A 17,102-nucleotide genomic window follows, 5' to 3' on the forward strand; every position below is an offset into this window, starting at 1 on the left:
TTTGAGACAATCTGATTTTGAGAAGTAATGGATTATATTGTATGCGACTGAGACATATATTATCGTGAAGAAAATAAACATTCTTTATAAACAGTAAAAGTGGTTAAATATTTAGCTGACTGTTTAATAATTTACACTGTTGTTTCTGAAAATTTAAACACGAATAAAAAAAAATGACGGGTATGTGTCGAAACTCACACAATTGTACAGCAGATTATGACGTATAAACTGTTACAATTTCAACAGGATTGCACATGCGTGATCACTGGAGCACCCGCGGTTCATTGCTTAAACTAGAGTCGTGAGAGCGATTTGTAGGTAGTGGAATGAATACAAAAGGACAGATACGTATGGGAAAGCGTCATTCTGTCTTTTCGACAACTATATTCAAACGGGGCTTCGTGGGCGGCTCCTTAGAACCGTACGCAGCGATGATTGGGCAGTGGACCCTGCAATGTGATCACACCATGGAATTACAAACATCTTGTCCGATGATCTTGACAGATCGTACAGCATTATCCATTATGCTAGATCGACAGCTCAAGTATGACAACGAGTGTGAAATTTGTCTGTGTAGACGGCTAGCCGAGATCTGCTTAGCGCTGGACTGGCGGCATGAATGCTTTTAGTCTGCTTCCATTGATCCACTTCAGACAGTAATGAGTACTAGAAGGCCGTCGTTTGCGTGCAGAGTAGCATATGGTAGTGTTTTAGTACAAATAATTCTTCAGGATGTATCGTACATTGATGACTGCATACCGTTAGATGCTATCGCGAGCACTATCTGTCAATGTACATTTCCGGACGTCATACTGGTTGAACGGACGATGTGATGACGTCGTTCTTATCTGTTACACACGTGGGCAATATAGAATAACTAGTCATCGGTACACCATGTAAGTGCTAAGAACAAAGCTCATGTTCTCCTTGCAGACAACTCCAAACGCCTTATATCACAAAACTGTGCCCGGCCATGTGCATACCGGAATATGCAAGAACTCTTCGAAAAACAACTTGAACTCCTGCTTCCCTAAATTTTACTTTCATCTGACAGATCACTCATTGAACATATACGGAATATAGCTGGTCTTCTCGCGTTTGTCGTGTTCCTCCAGGACATCGTTTTGAAACTCGTATCCAAGCAGCGTGGTAGGAGATCTGTGATAAGCTCATCCAACGCCTGTTTGGTTCGATGACATGATGCATAGAGGCTCTGATAGCAGAATGTGATGACTTCGTGTCATAGTGATTTACCAGGTTGGAGGCATTGTACGTAAAATTCTGAAATTGTAATCAATTATAAACAGTCATTTAACATATGATATAAATTTCATGCCACTAGCATGTGTCTTTTTTAAAATTAAAAATATAATCTGACCAAAGCGAATCATTTTTAATAAATAATAAGAGTTACAATTTCGGCAGTATATCTTTGTGTTGGATTTTTTTAAAACAGCGATGTATTTATAATATTATTCCCAAGTTTCAGGGATTAGGAGGTATGAATTACGCAAAAAAGTTGTAACAATTTTTTTTTATTTCCCCGGTACAAGTTTTCTTCCGAGCAGAAGGATCTCCAACATTATTTTTTAGCACCTCCATTTCATTTTCGTATTGGCTACACTGACTATTTTAAGATAATCACAATATTGGTTTTGTGTGATTTTGAAATTACCTATAGTATTTTTCACCAATAGATACACAAAATCAAGAGGGCTTTGAGTACCTATTGGTCTTCTTCAAAGCAGAAATGGTTGAATTCATATATAGGCAAAAGTATATGACCAGCGAAACTGTACTTACAAACTGATGATGGTCTTAAAAGCTGAGAAGAATTATAGTTGAATAGCCTTTCACTGTAATAAATTACTATTATACACCACAATACGACTATTTATGCATTTTTGCAAAATAATATGAATTTAAGATGATCCAAGCATAGGGGCGTGCCTCTAGGTATTTATATAGCCGTATTGTGCTACAGTGAGATTTGTTTCCATTATTTGCACAACTTCTAAAGAATCACAGAAAAACAGGCTTGTTCCAGTTGTGCCACTCAGCTAGTTTTGTCACTAGAAGAGTTGAAAATTTAAATGCCAATTTGAATTGTTAAGAAATCAAACCACGGTCTGATTAAAATAAAGTGAATGCAAAAATAAGTAGCCTAAGTCCGTTGTAGTAACCTTAGCCACCAGTTAGCAAAAACTGATCAATCATTCATTTGGGTTATTTGTTTCACATGTACTACACAAGATACAATAAATTCAAAAGAAATTACTGTTGTAGGATTACGTATATTCGTAAATATCACTTCCTACAAATGAAGAAAAGATGTACAAGGATTTTTTGTCAAACAGCTCTGGAACACGAAAGTTCTTTATTCACATATTATGGGACGTTTGAACACAATGTGTTTTATTTATTATTTGTGATGTCATTATCCAATGATATAGTAGTTTTACTTCTTCACTGACTACTTTTATTATCTATATGTATTTTCATATTGCAGAGACCTGGAGTTGCAAGTAAGTGTATTATTTACCCTAAAAGAAAACAATAAACCAGGAAGAGCAAATTAAGAACTAGGGTTCTATTTAACAACTGATAAAAATATGTATTTAATCAACCATACTGCCGTTTGAAGACGTGATATGTTTTGTCTTCGAAGGTCTTCACAGAAGAGGAAAGTATTCAAACTGATTTCAAACATGTCACATGTACAAACATTCACAATTAATAGCTAAGGTAGGAAAGATATCTGCAATACATGGAACACACATGTACAGTACATATTTTCACTTATTTGAAACTATATTATATATATGTATATGCTAATAATACATAGCACCTGGAAAAAGATGCTTTCCATTGCTCTAAATGGATAAAACAACAAATTTATCATCAATAACATTTTGTAACTTTACAGAACACTAGGCATAAAAATAAATTATTTTAAACAGTCAAGTAAAACTTGCAACACTATTATTCTTTCTGATTCAGTTACTCGTCGAAGGACAAAGTTACAGTTCACTTTAAGCAAACATGAAACAATATAGTCTCTTTGTTAAAAATATAATAAAATAGTAAAACAGTCATGTTACAATGTCAAAGCTGTACTCAGCTTGAAGATCTCTAAACATACGCATGATCCCTCTGAATTCTGAAGTTAATGGTTCACAATGCTTTTGCATTAAAATATATGTTTAAAACAAACTGTTTACACTAAATACATAATTATTTATTTATGTTTTTTCTTAATTCTCACTGTGCTGTCACATTATAAAATTTCAATACTTTGAGAGACTACACTATGACCAATATGAAAAACTACTGCCAGTCGACTAATTTTTCCTCATTAATCGTTTCATAATTTTTTGCCAATTATTTGCGTTTGTGCTCAGTAAGCCTAATTAGGCAAAAACTTGAGATATAAAATTCCTATATATTGCCTGGTGCTTTTATCTCTGACAAGAATAGGATAGGATCAACTTGTTAAATATGATTAGAAATGTTATCTGTACTTTACATCTACATACAATATATATATATATTTATTTATTTATATCTATTTTTATTTTCTTGTCTACCATACAAAAAGGCATTTCATTATCTAATTGGTCCTCTGTAAGTCACTGTCACCCGTTTAGAAAAAAGATGAGCAGTTCTACTTCATGTAAATTTCGTTTGAACAACATTAGATGTTCACACTAAACGCTCGTAATACAGACGCTCTGGAGTTAAAAGAGTCATAGAAGCATGCTAATTAGGGTTTTGTTATGCAAACTATGCAATACTGTTGGACAAATTTCTTGGGTTGGCTTCGAACTTCTTTCATAGAGCATTATTCGTTTATCGAAGCTTAGCAGAACTAGTTTCTGGAAGCAGAATTTATGCTCAGTCTGGAAGTTTTAAACATGGAAGAAAGCTTGGGATTCAAAGTCCTTTTCACTAGTTTTTTTCACAGCATCTACGTTAAGTTATACCTGGAAACTTCCTGAATGATATAAATTTACATTATTTGTCAATTTTTCTTTGTAGCGAATATCTTCCCAAGTAGCACGGAGGTTGACCAACATTATTTTTAAAGTTGGACCAACCGTCAGTGTTTTTGGGTTGTGAACTACTGTACAAGCTTTGACACTATGCAGAGACGCATGGCAGTAAGACACCTGCTAGAAGTATTAAAGGAAGGAGTCTAGATTGTTACATCATTAGTGGTTATTTTCTATTTATCTCTAAAGGAGAAAAATGAGTTAACGTAGCGTTCATGAGGAGCATCGAAAACAACTCGACTTAGGTACTTACATGGACGAATCATATTATTATATTACATGATTTGTTATAGTATTGAACACACGAAACATTAAAAATAGGCTAACTGAACACAGAAATTTACACAAAAAAAGAACTTTATAAACAAACCAAAGCAGCAACGGAAGTATGAAGGACATTATTGGATTTATCTTGATCTACTGATCTCAGCTACGTTCAAAATTAACAAATCGCTAAACCTTCCTTCATTTCGGCGATTCTATTTTATACTTGAGTATAACCAATAACTTATGTTGCAAGATGTATGAAAGCTTATTCGAAAGATTAAATAATAATTCAATACATTGATTTATCTACTCTTCCTTGTTAATACACTCTTAAGTTCTTAAAGCACCACAATCTTTTTGATGTATATATAATTTCTGAAAGATAAGTACAATCTTTCCAGATTTATTAAGGATTTGAAGAATTATTCAAGTCTGTGTATGAGCTTAAACAATATTTGAGGAATCTTCACCAGCCACTCGAATAACAGGTATTCCGCCATGAGCATCAGCGTGCTCCTCCTCAACGTCCCTGGACCCAGAGGAAGAGTAAGGAAGCACATACTCTTCATCTATACTATCTTGAGGAGATAATTTTCTCCTCATCGCCGCAGGCTCATGTTCTGGATGGTGTCTATGATGAAGTCGTCGGTAATGAAATCGCTGTCGACCTCTGTCCTGTTCATAAACGGGATCGCACCTACTAAATTCTCGAAATAACGCATCTGATTTTTCATCTACACTATAGTCTCTTGTTGTATATATTGTATTATAACGATTGTACCGGAGGTAACGTGACAGAAGAACTGTTTTATTAGCACTTCTGGAACCTGATGATGTCACCGATGTGGCTACCATTGTTGTAGGAGTTCCAGTTGTCACAGCTTGAAGAACACCAAGTTCATCATGAGATTCTGCTCCTGAAAGCTGATCAGACTTCGAGTCTGTTTCAAATTCATTTACACTATCTACGAATACTTTGTCCGGATTTTGTCGCTCACGACCAAACTCCCGTCTTTTCTTCGAGGCCGACCTGTTATTTGAAGATTGTTTATGTCGCAAGGGTTTATCCCACGGGGGTGGAGTTTCCGTAGGTGGGGAAGACTGTAGACTCACACCCTCGTCCTCAAGGTCCAAGTCGATTTCGCCTCCGTCACCTTCACCGTCACCATCACCGTCCCCATCACCTTCACCAACAAGTTCCTCAAGCTCAGCACTATCAGCTGTTGCAAAATGGATTTGTTTTCTGCTTAGCTTCGGTGGACACGTGTTTTCGAAACTCTTGTAACCACTGTCTGCTCGAATTTGTTGTAACTTATGAGCTTGGCTGTCACCTGTACTATCAGTATTGTCAGTGGTACTCTCAAAACTAGTAGTTACCTGGAAGAAAGATTAGCATGTAACAGTATTTATTTAAAATTATAACACTGCTAAAAAATGAGGTTCCTATTTTATAACTACGCTACGCAGAAATCCAATATCCTCCGCTTTGAACAATATAATTTAATAATCTTAGATTTTATTTTCAAAATTGAAATCATTTTTTTTAGAAATCGTATGCTTACATTCAGTATGTTTGTATGTTTTGGGACATAGCCATATGATAAGAAAGTAAAAGATAAGATATATATATATATATATATATATATATATATATATATATATATATATATATATATACATATACTAAGCACTTGTATTTTCCAGGTTTATTTAATTTAAGTAGGGTTGTTAAGTATTCAAACAAACGGTAGGCGTCCATTAAATAAATTCTGAACATACATTTAAACCATTTTAGCTTACCATCTAAAGATATTTCAGTTTTAACCATTTTAGCTTACAGTGACATAAGTTTTACCACACAAAGTAATGTATGTGAAAGGTATTAAAGTTCACATTTTAAGATTCGATTCACATAGTTAACAAATATGATTATTTACTTTAATTTAAGTAATTATTTGATTGGTTATTATTTGAAACAAGCTATTTATGAAACACGTATTCCTATTTATATCCACATTTACGTTGCTCTAAGATTGTAAATTGTGATTTAACTATTAGTGTAACTATTATATAGCTATGTTTTATCTTAATGTAACATTAGTTAGTACTAAAATTATTTACGTATTTATTTTTAATAGTATTTGTCTCTAACAGAACTGTAATGTTGTTGTAACAATTAACAACAAGGTATATAATAAGGACAAACTCATACACATATGTTTATATACACAACAACAATAACAACAACCAAAGGGAACGTTATTACTACTATGATTTTTCTGAAATTAAAAAAAAATAGCTTGAGATTGTATGTATTCTACCAAATGCAAGAGTTTAAACTTCTATATGGTAATTCTTGGAGTATATTTTTAAAACATTATCTTTATTTACAGTTTTACACTGATTTACTCGCTTTTAATGATGTAAGTCTGGAAACTGTTAAATCTCGGATGTAAACCAAGACAAATTAATCCCATAGAGGTTGATTTTGACATAAAATAAGCTGTTCAAAAATCAGTCCAAAGGACAGGTAAGGAGTGGAACAAAACATGTCTGGGTGTTAACAGAGACATATCTTCAGAAACTTTTATAGAGCAATTGCTGTTCATTAGGGAAGGAAGAAGAGTGTGTGATACGAATTCGGAAATAAGAAGTGGTGTAAAATTATAGTAACACGAAATGATTTTCGTCATATTGTAGTAGCGGTAAGAAATTGGGAAATTAAATGAATAAAAATTGATACAGATAAATATTACCATTGAACGTTACCAATTACCTAGAAAATATAATTGTGTAGATTCTAATAACAGACGAAAATAAGAGAAGCATAGCAAAATTGTTGCCAAATGTTAAGAATGGAGGACGTTCAGCCGAATTATACATGGGAATGATGCCGCTAAGCCTAGAAAGCCCCAGACGACAATCCAAGCTATAAATTTAGTGCAAATTAGGTGTTTAAATCTAAAGTTACGTTCTATACGGAGGAAGTCTTTGCACACAAGGGAATAATGAACAGCGGAAAAGAGTTATCTGAGGGGAAAGGAGCGGATATTAACACAAAAAGAAGAAAACGTATGCTCTAATGAAACAACACATTTACTTTGACTAAGTACCTGTGTTGTGAATAATTTTTTGAGGTTTTGAATATGGTATAGGATGGATAAATCTTAGGTAAAGCCACGGAAACTAATTTTATGACAGGAAAGAGACGTGGTTTGGAAGTTATGCGGTGGCGAAACATTTCTTACACAACTGTCACGTGATCCTTGCATCCGTTTGCAATAATCTGAGACGCTGTAACTGTGACTGGCACGACATTCATGACTTTCCGCGTAACACATGGAAAAACGCATGACCTGGGCCAAGTCATATGTGATCTGTAAAGAGGAATGGCGAAGAGTAATTTTCAGCGACGAAGGAAAATAATTTAGACAATCTTGATGGCTGAATATATTACCGGTAGGAAAGACGAGCAAATTTTTAAACGACAGCAAGATGGAAATCGGTAATGGGGGTGGGGGCATTGGTTACTTTGGCACAACAAACCCCCTTTCGTTTTGTGATATGATTGCAACCACGTTCCAAATGACATTAACAGAACATCAGCACAGAGTGGACATTCCAACACAACAATGCAGCTATTCATGTCGCTGAGATCACTATAGGCTGGTTTAGAATGGGTGCAAGGCATGAAGGGTGCACATGCCTTGAAGTGATCTGCCAATTCCCCAGATAAATATCAGATGGAAAACCTGTGGGGTGTTTCTTGTCTTCCAGTATACGCCATCACCCAGCACAACAACATTCGTGATTTGCAGCATGCCATCTCTATCGCATGAGATCAAGTACCCATAAACCTATTTCAGATGCTGGTGGATGGTATGCTAGACTGAATATTTTAAGTGATGTTAATGACATAGCTCTTTCACTAGGTATTATAAGTGGCACTATCATCGTGTTGCAACAGTACGTGTTGCCTTTTCAAAGATGTTATTTTCTTTGCACTGATTTTCCCTTGTAAACGAAGAAGGACCCGTGTTATGTACTTGTGTGTTTCCTGCGCATACCTGTATATAATGTATTTGATTCATTGTATTTGTTTATAAAGGCATGCCACATATTTACAGCATTCTTATAATTTGTCAACACACCTTACATCATCCGAAAAATAACGCGAATTCTTTTGCACTAACGATTAAGACCATTTTGGTGCCACAGCGTTGGTAAGAGGTCTAGCGGCTAAATTAGATACGCCAATATCTCACCATTTTTTATTGTGTACAAACAAAACATTTGCGTGCACAAACTATGTAATAATGACTGATACCATTTTGTTACCAATCGGCGTTGGTGGACAACTGGCGCCTAAAGTAGATACCGATGTTGAGTTCACCTGTACTACTCGGGACACATAATATTGTTATGCTTTATTGAATTCTGTTAATGCTGTACAATGAGCTAAAATATTACAAAGTTATTTTATTTCAAAACGTCAAGGAAAAGTTACTTTACAAAGAACAATCCCTGTTACTCTCCTTGGGTATAAACAAAATAAAATACACGGTTACATTTCAAGATTATTTTGTTCATATTAAGTTCTGCAATATAACTTTATCACTAGACAAAAACTATGCTTTGGCCACTTATGTTCTATTAGACTAAAAGATGTAAAGATAATGTTAAAATATGGTTTTCGAAAAGTTAACATCTTTGTTGATCAATCTAGAATTTTGAAAAGAAGTGATTTTGGTGCAATATATAATATTTCTAGGCAAAATTTTTGCATGTGTTGAAACTACAAGAATTATAATTTGAATAAGATGTATTGTATATTTTGTATAGGAATATTTGAGTTATATCATGACTTTATATATGGAAGAATTAGTGTTAAAAATTAAGATTTGAGATAACGAGTGATGAAACTCCTTGTTTACAGCAAATAAACATCAAAATAACACGGAATAGTTTCTCACGAGACGTCCAATTCAAACACTGTTCCTGTATGTGTCTTTTGAAAACGATAATTTCAAAAATAGTTAATACCTAGATATATGTATTGAAAAGAATCTAAGGTCCTTGACTTTCAGGTAGAATGACAGTTGACTCAAATCTTCTTCTCGCATTAGCTTAGAGCTAGAAAACTGAGGTGATGACCAATTATCGTGGTTCTGTTTCCTCGTAGTATTCAAAAGTTCTTTGCTATATTGTGATTTACTCTGGCTCCTCAAAATTAAGAAAAAATAAATCCTGCACATGAAAATGACTCAAAAGGTACACGAAATATGCACCGAAATTTACATAAAGTACCCTAAAATTTTGAATCGGATTTGAATTGTATACACGATAGTACATTTTGGTCTGAAAAGAGAAAATGTTTGACAACATTTCTTAATTTTAAAAATATTAAATTTTGAATTGTGTAGGGAATGGCTTAGAATCAAACTTTCATAAATTCTACGAACGAACCTACAATGTAGTGTCCCCTGTACTTACAGTTGCCAGCGCAGTTGCTGAGATGTATAGCGTTTGGATCTGAATAACAATTGTTGCAGGCGCACAAACGTGTTTGTTGTTTTTATGTGAAGTAAGTATGAATGATGCATTGTTAAAAAAGTAACTTGGGATGAGTTCTTGTTGCTGTCAATAGGAAGCAAAAGTGCATTGAAGCCCCTAAAAGAGAGAGAGGAGCGGTTGATGATATTTCCTTGCTTTGTAACTCTTTCAGAATACAGAATAAGATTACAGTACTTACTCAATACATACTAAACAAATTACTTTATCATCAGGGCAGCAGATAACTTGGTTTTCCATTACTTTTGTTCTTTTTAAATTCAAATACGCTAACCTGTCCTACGAATAATTTATTTCAGTATTTAATGTAAAAAGTAAAGTACTTAGGTAGATTTCCCGCTCTTCTTTGTTATCCACTGAAACTCTATATTATAAAATTGAAAGCGACTATGTTTGTGATTTTTACTCTCTGGAACCACTTGACCGATTTCGATCAAATTTTTAACATAGATGAGGTTCAAGCCTGGAAATGTTTTTGTCATTTCACTTTGACGGTTGAACCTATGTGCAGGGGAGGAGATGGAGTTATAAAAAACAAATAAACCTAAATAACTCTAGAATCAAAGGACCAATCTTTATCAAGTTTTTAACATAGATGAGGTTGGTTTGGGCCTGGAATGTTTCTTTTATCATTTCACTTTGACGGAGTAACGTAGGGGAGAATGAGGAGAGGGAGATATACAAAAATCAATATAAATAAAAATAAAAGTGACTAGGTTTGTGTCTTAATAACTTTTGAACCATCCGGCCAATCTCAAAGTTTCAACATAGATTAGGTTTGAGACAGAAAAATTCATATATATATATATATATATATATATATATATATATATATATATAATCACTTTGACGATAAAACCTAGGGCGCAGGAGGGGAGGGAATATATAAATAAAATAAATAGAACTTAATAACTCTTGAACCCCCCGACCGATCTGGATCAAATTTTCAACATAGATGAGGTTTGAGCCTGGGATGACTTTTATTTTATTTTACTTTGACGATGCAACTTAGGGGAGCAGGAGGAGGATATATATATATATATATATATATATATATATATATATATATATATATATATATATATATATATATATATATATATATTATCAAAAAAGACTTATATTAGTGTTGAATCTATAGTTTCCGAAATCGCTGAGATGAACGGTGATACTTCCGATGCAGTTTAAATCCAAATTCAGCCCCGCAAATTGAGGGAGAAGGAGGGGAATATATATAATGATCTAAAATGACCAATATTAGTGTGAAATCCTTAGTTTTCGGGGTCGCTGAATTGAACAGTGATACTTCGGATCCCGTTTACACCCAAATTCAGTCATGCAACTTGGGAGAAGGGGAGACACATAAAATGATCGAAATTACCAATATCAGTTTGAAATCCACAGTTTTCAGTGTCGCTGTGATGAACAGTGACACTTCGATGTCGTTTCAATCTTAATTCAGCCACGCAACGTGGGAGGGGAAGGAAGGGAAATATAAAAATGATGGAAAATTACCGATATCAGAGAGCTCTTTGAGTAATAATAAAAAGTGAGTAACTAACAGTAAAGATGTTACTATATTTTTCTTAATTTAACCCAGCGAAGCGGGGAATTGATGCTAATTCAAAATAAAGGTAAGCACAAAGTAGCTTATATAAATTAAGTAATATTTCATTCTTCGAAAGGGAACAAATGTACTGTTCCACTGTACTGTTCAGCCAATTCTTAAACTCGTTATTTTTATGAGAGCCAAAAATTTTCTTGGACACAGATTTGAACTGTAACGGTAATAAAATTACCAACGGTAAGGGGACGGTATAATTGTTGAGTAATCAAATAATTCAGTTGAAGAGGGTTATTTTGTGCAAATGTGAAGCCAATTATCCACGAAAGCCAAAATATTGAAAATACGATATTTTGATACATTTGAGTAAAACTAATTCTGATGACTAATTAAATTATACAGAAATATAAGATGTATCAATATGTCTGACAATTTTGCAACTATACTTTTTTTTCTCTTTCTTTTTTCTTTTTTCTTTTTTTCTTTTTTTGTTTCGCAACATTCAGAGGTTCGTCACTACTAGCATTTTAACTGCAATAGAGCCATGGGCTAAAGGTGTTTTGCTACAAAAGGTTCTATATGTAAATGATGGAAGTTTTGTGATCGCTTAGAGTGAATTTTAAAGATACTACAGAATTTATCGTAATTATTTTGTTCCATCAACTCATGCCTTGAGTACTTGATTCCGAAACTTTGATGTCACTAGCCGTAAACTAGTAAAGAAATGTTGTAATGGAAAAACAGTATGAATTGTAGGGCAATGAGAGGAACCATTGAAGATAGTTCATATTGCCTCTGCGTGTTACTAGTCTGTGTCCTTCCAACTGCTTAAAGTAGTGTTTGATAGATTTTGCAGAAAAAAGAAGTCTTCAAAATTCCAAAGCTATTTAGTAAAATATTTTTTTACCGTCAGGGCGTCGTTCTGTCCATATTTCAATTGACATCGTTCTGTCCATCAAGAATGTGATAGTGGCATCCCGCGTAGTGTCATCAAACCATAAAAGAAGAGTGTTACGAAATTACCTGATTCATTAACATGCCTTATAAATTGGATGTTTCTCACCGTGAACAATAAATTAGCTGCTCAACAATCAGACATTATTCTTCTTATACAGGAATCAAATTACTAACAAACAATGATAACAGACATATTTGAAATATACATATAACATATGTAAAAGAGTTAAAACCAATTTGAATGCGTCATTACATATCTAAAATGTAAGTATTAATTTATTTATTAGAAGTTCTATAAAGTCTTCCACTGTCTATTTTCAATTTAACCTATTTAATGGGAACGCGTCTACAGACATACTCGCAAGACGACGCTAAATCAGGGTATCAAATTTAGCAACCAGTTCTGAACGTTAAATTTACTTTTTTTTTCAGTTTTTGGACATTAAGAATATATTATTATTATTATTATTATTATTATTATTATTATTATTATTATTATTATTATTATTAATTTTATTATTAGACAAAAAATCTAAAACTTTGAATATTCCATATTTAGATTTCTTATATTTTTTTATAAAGTAAATTGAACTCTATATTACAATTTCATACGATGTAACGCATAGTGGATGCTAAACACAGTAATTGATCACCATGGTATCCTGTTATGAAAATCCTAATTATGTTAAGGAAAAAGTAAAAATAAATCTACTTTTTATTTTGTTTTTTATATTATCAAATATGAACAAAAATAAAGACAAAATACATATTATAATTTGTCTTGATTTTTCACCAGTTGGTTAAATTATACCGGCTTCTGACGTAAATTAAATTTTAGTAACAGGCGTAGAGTCGTGTTCTAAAATGTTTGGAATGTTTCGAATATCAGAAATGTTTTGGAGTAACTATTAGAAATGGATCAAATATAATGGTCCAAATCTAAAAAAAAAAAAAAAATCGATTAAACTAACCCTTAAGAAACTTTATTTGTATTCATGATTAACTTAGGCAAAAATATGAGGCACTGAAACATTGATTATTTAATGATAAAATGATTTAAAAGTTCGATGTAACGTTGGTTCCTGTCACCACGGCATCGCGTGTCCTCAGGTTGCGGATCGAGGAGAAGGCCTCTAGATATAGAGGTTAGCTGCGAATATACTGAATAAGCAGTCGCGGACAGACGACTAGGAATGGTCCTCCAGCTTGAGGGTTTGGGTAAGGCTAACAACCTCATCCTGTATGAAATGGCACTTGTTCAGAAACATTCACAAAAACTTCGGATAAGGACTGATAACTTGGCATGGCCTCAGCAAAAGAAAATGGACATGAGATTCGGAACGTGGAATATTAGAAGTCTTTATAGGGTAGGAGTGTTAAAATCCGTAACAAGTGAGTTAGAGAAATACAGGATGGACCTAGTAGGAGTCGAGGAAGTTAGGTGGGAAGGAAATGGATCTGTGAATTCCGGAAATTTTACGTTCTTTTACGGGGAAGGAAATAAAAATCACGAATTAGGAACAGGGTTTTTAGTTCACAAACGAATATTACCAACAATTAAGGAGGTTTATTTTGTTACTGACAGACTTTCTTTTATTATTCTGAATGGTCGGTGGTGTGATATTATTGTTTTAAATGTACATTCCCCAACAGAAGATAAGGATGGCGATATAAAAGACAGCTTTTACAAAGAAGTGGAACGGATATTTGACCAACTCCCGCGATATCATATGAAAATTCTTTAGGGGATTTCAATGCGAAAGTAGGACGAGAGGATATTTTTAAACCAGTTATAGGGAACGAAAGTCTGCATAAGGAAAGTAATGACAACGGTGTTAGACTCGTGAACTTTGCAACATCCAAAACCCTAATCGTGAAAAGTACAAAATTCTATATCGCAACGTTCATAAATACACTTGGACCTCACCAGACAGAAATACACACAATCAAATTGATCACGTTTTAGTAGATAGAAGAAGAAAATCTAGCATAATTGATGTTCGGTCATTTAGAGGGGCTGATTGTGACACTGACCACTACCTGGTAGCAGCGATAATAAGAGAGATTATCGTTGAATAAAGGAAATATTCAATGTCCGAAAACGGAGAGATTTAATTTCAAGAAATTAGAAGTGAGCCAGGTAAGAGATGAATACCAGATTTAGGTTTCGAATAGATTCTAGTGCACTAGTGTTGAGGATACTTGGATTGAAAATAGATACAGCATTAAAATTTCAGCAAAAGAGAAACTGGGACACGCGGAAATACGTAGGAGCAAACCATGGTTCGACCAGGAATGCATTAAACTAGCAGAGAAGAGAAAATAGGCAAAATTACGGTGGAAACAAAATCCGAATGAAATAATACACAAAACTTCGCAGACATCAGGCGGGAAACTTCCAAAACTTAGAACAAAGAAACGCGATTTTCTGAAAGCTAAAATTAAGGAACTTGAAGATAATAGTAAAAATAAAAACACTCGAGACATGTATAAGGGGATCAACGAATTTAAGAAAGGCTATCAACCTCGTGCTTATATATTAAAGAAAGCTGACGGAACAGTTCTCACTAATATGGATACCATCTTAAATAGATGGAAAGATTTCTTTGACGATTTGCTTAACACGCAGCCAAAAACTAATGTGCGTGAAGAAAAGGAACCGTATATTCCAGAACCCAACCGAATACAAGTAGAAACCGCTGTAAAGAAATTAAAGAAACACAAATCTCCGGGTGTAGACGAAATTCTGGCTGAGTTAATTTTAGCTGGAGGCGAAAATTTGTGGAACAAGATACACAAACTCATTCTCCTTATCTGGAACAAGGAAAACTTGTCACAAGAGTGGAAAGAATCAATCATTGTTACAATTCACAAGAAAGGCGACAAACCTGACTGTAATAATTACCGAGGTATTTCTCTTCTGTCAACATCCTATAAAATCCTTTCAAATATTATATTAGCAAGATTGACACCATACGCAGATGAAATTATCGATCAACTATTGACCAAATATTTATCATTCGACAAATACTCGAAAAGAAGTGGGAATACTATACCCCGGTACATCAACTATTTATTGTTTTTAGGAAGGCCTACGACTCGGTTAGGAGAGAAACATTATACAATTTTCTTACAGAACTTGGAATACCGAGAAAGCTAATTAGATTAATTAAGATATGTTTAAATCAATCCCAAAGTAAAGTCCGGGTAGGAAATTTTTGTGGACGAGCTTTCACGTTGAAAATGGCCTGAAACAAGGAGATGCGTTGTCGCCATTGTTATTCAACTTTGTTCCGGAATTCGCTATAAGGAAAATCAAGGATAGCAACCATGGCCGAGAGTTGAACGGTATTCGCCAGGTTATGGCATATGCTTATGATGTAAATTGAATAGGGGATGATAGGAGAAGAATAGAAAGAAATGCAGAGATCTTATTAAACGCTTGCATTGACATGGTTTAGAAGTAAATGCAGAGATAACTAAATACATGGAAGTGCGTCGGGACCGTAATACGGCAAATTGTGGAGGCGTTAAAATATTAAATAATACTTTTGATACAGTGGATACTCTCAAATATCTAGGATCAGTGTTAACAGACGAAAATCATATACACGAAGAAATTAAATGTCCACTAAAAGCAGGGAATCTGTGTTTCTATTCGGTTCAAAATCTCTTTTCGTCGCGAATTCTGTCGAGGAATTTGAAGCTTAAAATATATAAAACGATAATCATACCTGTTGTTATGTATGGCTGCAAAATATGGTTGCTTGCTTTGAGAGAACATAGACTGAACATATTTGAGAACAAGATCCTGAGACGAATATTCGGACCCAAGATGAACGGGAATGGGTAACGTCGGAAACTTCAAAACGACGGACTACATAATTATACGGTTTACCAAACATTGTTAGGGTCATCAAGTCTAGGAGGCTTAGGTCGTCAGGTCATGTAGCTAGAATGGAAGAAAGTAGAAACGCTTTCAAAGTCTTGACTGGAAGACCAATCGGAAAACGACCATTAGGAAGACCAGAGCGCAGATGGGAGGACAATATTAAGATGGGTCTTGCAGAGATAGGAATACAAAGTAGAAACTGAATTCAATTGGCTAAGGATAAGAGTCAATGGAGAGCTTTCGTGAACGCGGCATTGAACCTCGGGGTTTCATAGGCCATAGAGTTAGTTAGTCAGTTTATGATTTAAAAGTTATTCCTTCCGAAACATGGTACATTTTATTTTAAGGAAAAATCATTACTAACACGCGAGAATATTAGAACTACTTGTTCATTCTACGTTAGAAAGAAAATTGCTCATTGGAAATGTTGTCAATTCCTACATGATAATTATAAATTTTAGAGCATTTCACTTCACATGATTGTAATTTCAAATTTTCATGCGACTTATGTCATTATAATCTGCAATAATGAATCGAATTTTTTATATTAACGAACATTCAATATTCTACTTTGTTTTAAAATTATGTTACTTAATATTTCTGCATTTTTATCTTTTAACCATAACAATTTACATGTTAAACCTTTTATGACAATAACTATTTTCTTCATTAAAGATATATTGAGAAATACAAATCTCACGTGTCAGAATACAACAGTGACAAAATAATACATTTGCTCTGTTTGTCATGTTTTTGTTCAAACTTGTTACTTAACTACAAGTGAGTAACACACAGTTTT

General features: G+C 34.0%; 1 protein-coding gene across 3 annotated transcripts in view; it reads right to left on the reverse strand.

Moving 5' to 3' along the window:
• Positions 1-3,012: 3,012 nt before the first annotated feature.
• LOC145688305 (uncharacterized) overlaps positions 3,013-17,102 on the reverse strand; it is a 1,380,532-nt gene continuing 1,366,442 nt past the window's right edge. For all 3 annotated transcript variants that reach the window (XM_081762319.1, XM_081762321.1, XM_081762322.1), the window contains one exon: positions 3,013-5,696. In XM_081762319.1, the coding sequence (XP_081618445.1) occupies positions 4,764-5,696 (933 nt within the window). In that variant the 3' untranslated portion in view covers positions 3,013-4,763. The remainder of the gene's footprint in view (positions 5,697-17,102) is intronic.

Source organism: Thermobia domestica, chromosome 6 (genome assembly GCF_964235325.1).
Source record: "Thermobia domestica chromosome 6, izTheDome1.hap1.1, whole genome shotgun sequence".
NCBI lineage: Eukaryota > Metazoa > Arthropoda > Insecta > Zygentoma > Lepismatidae > Thermobia > Thermobia domestica.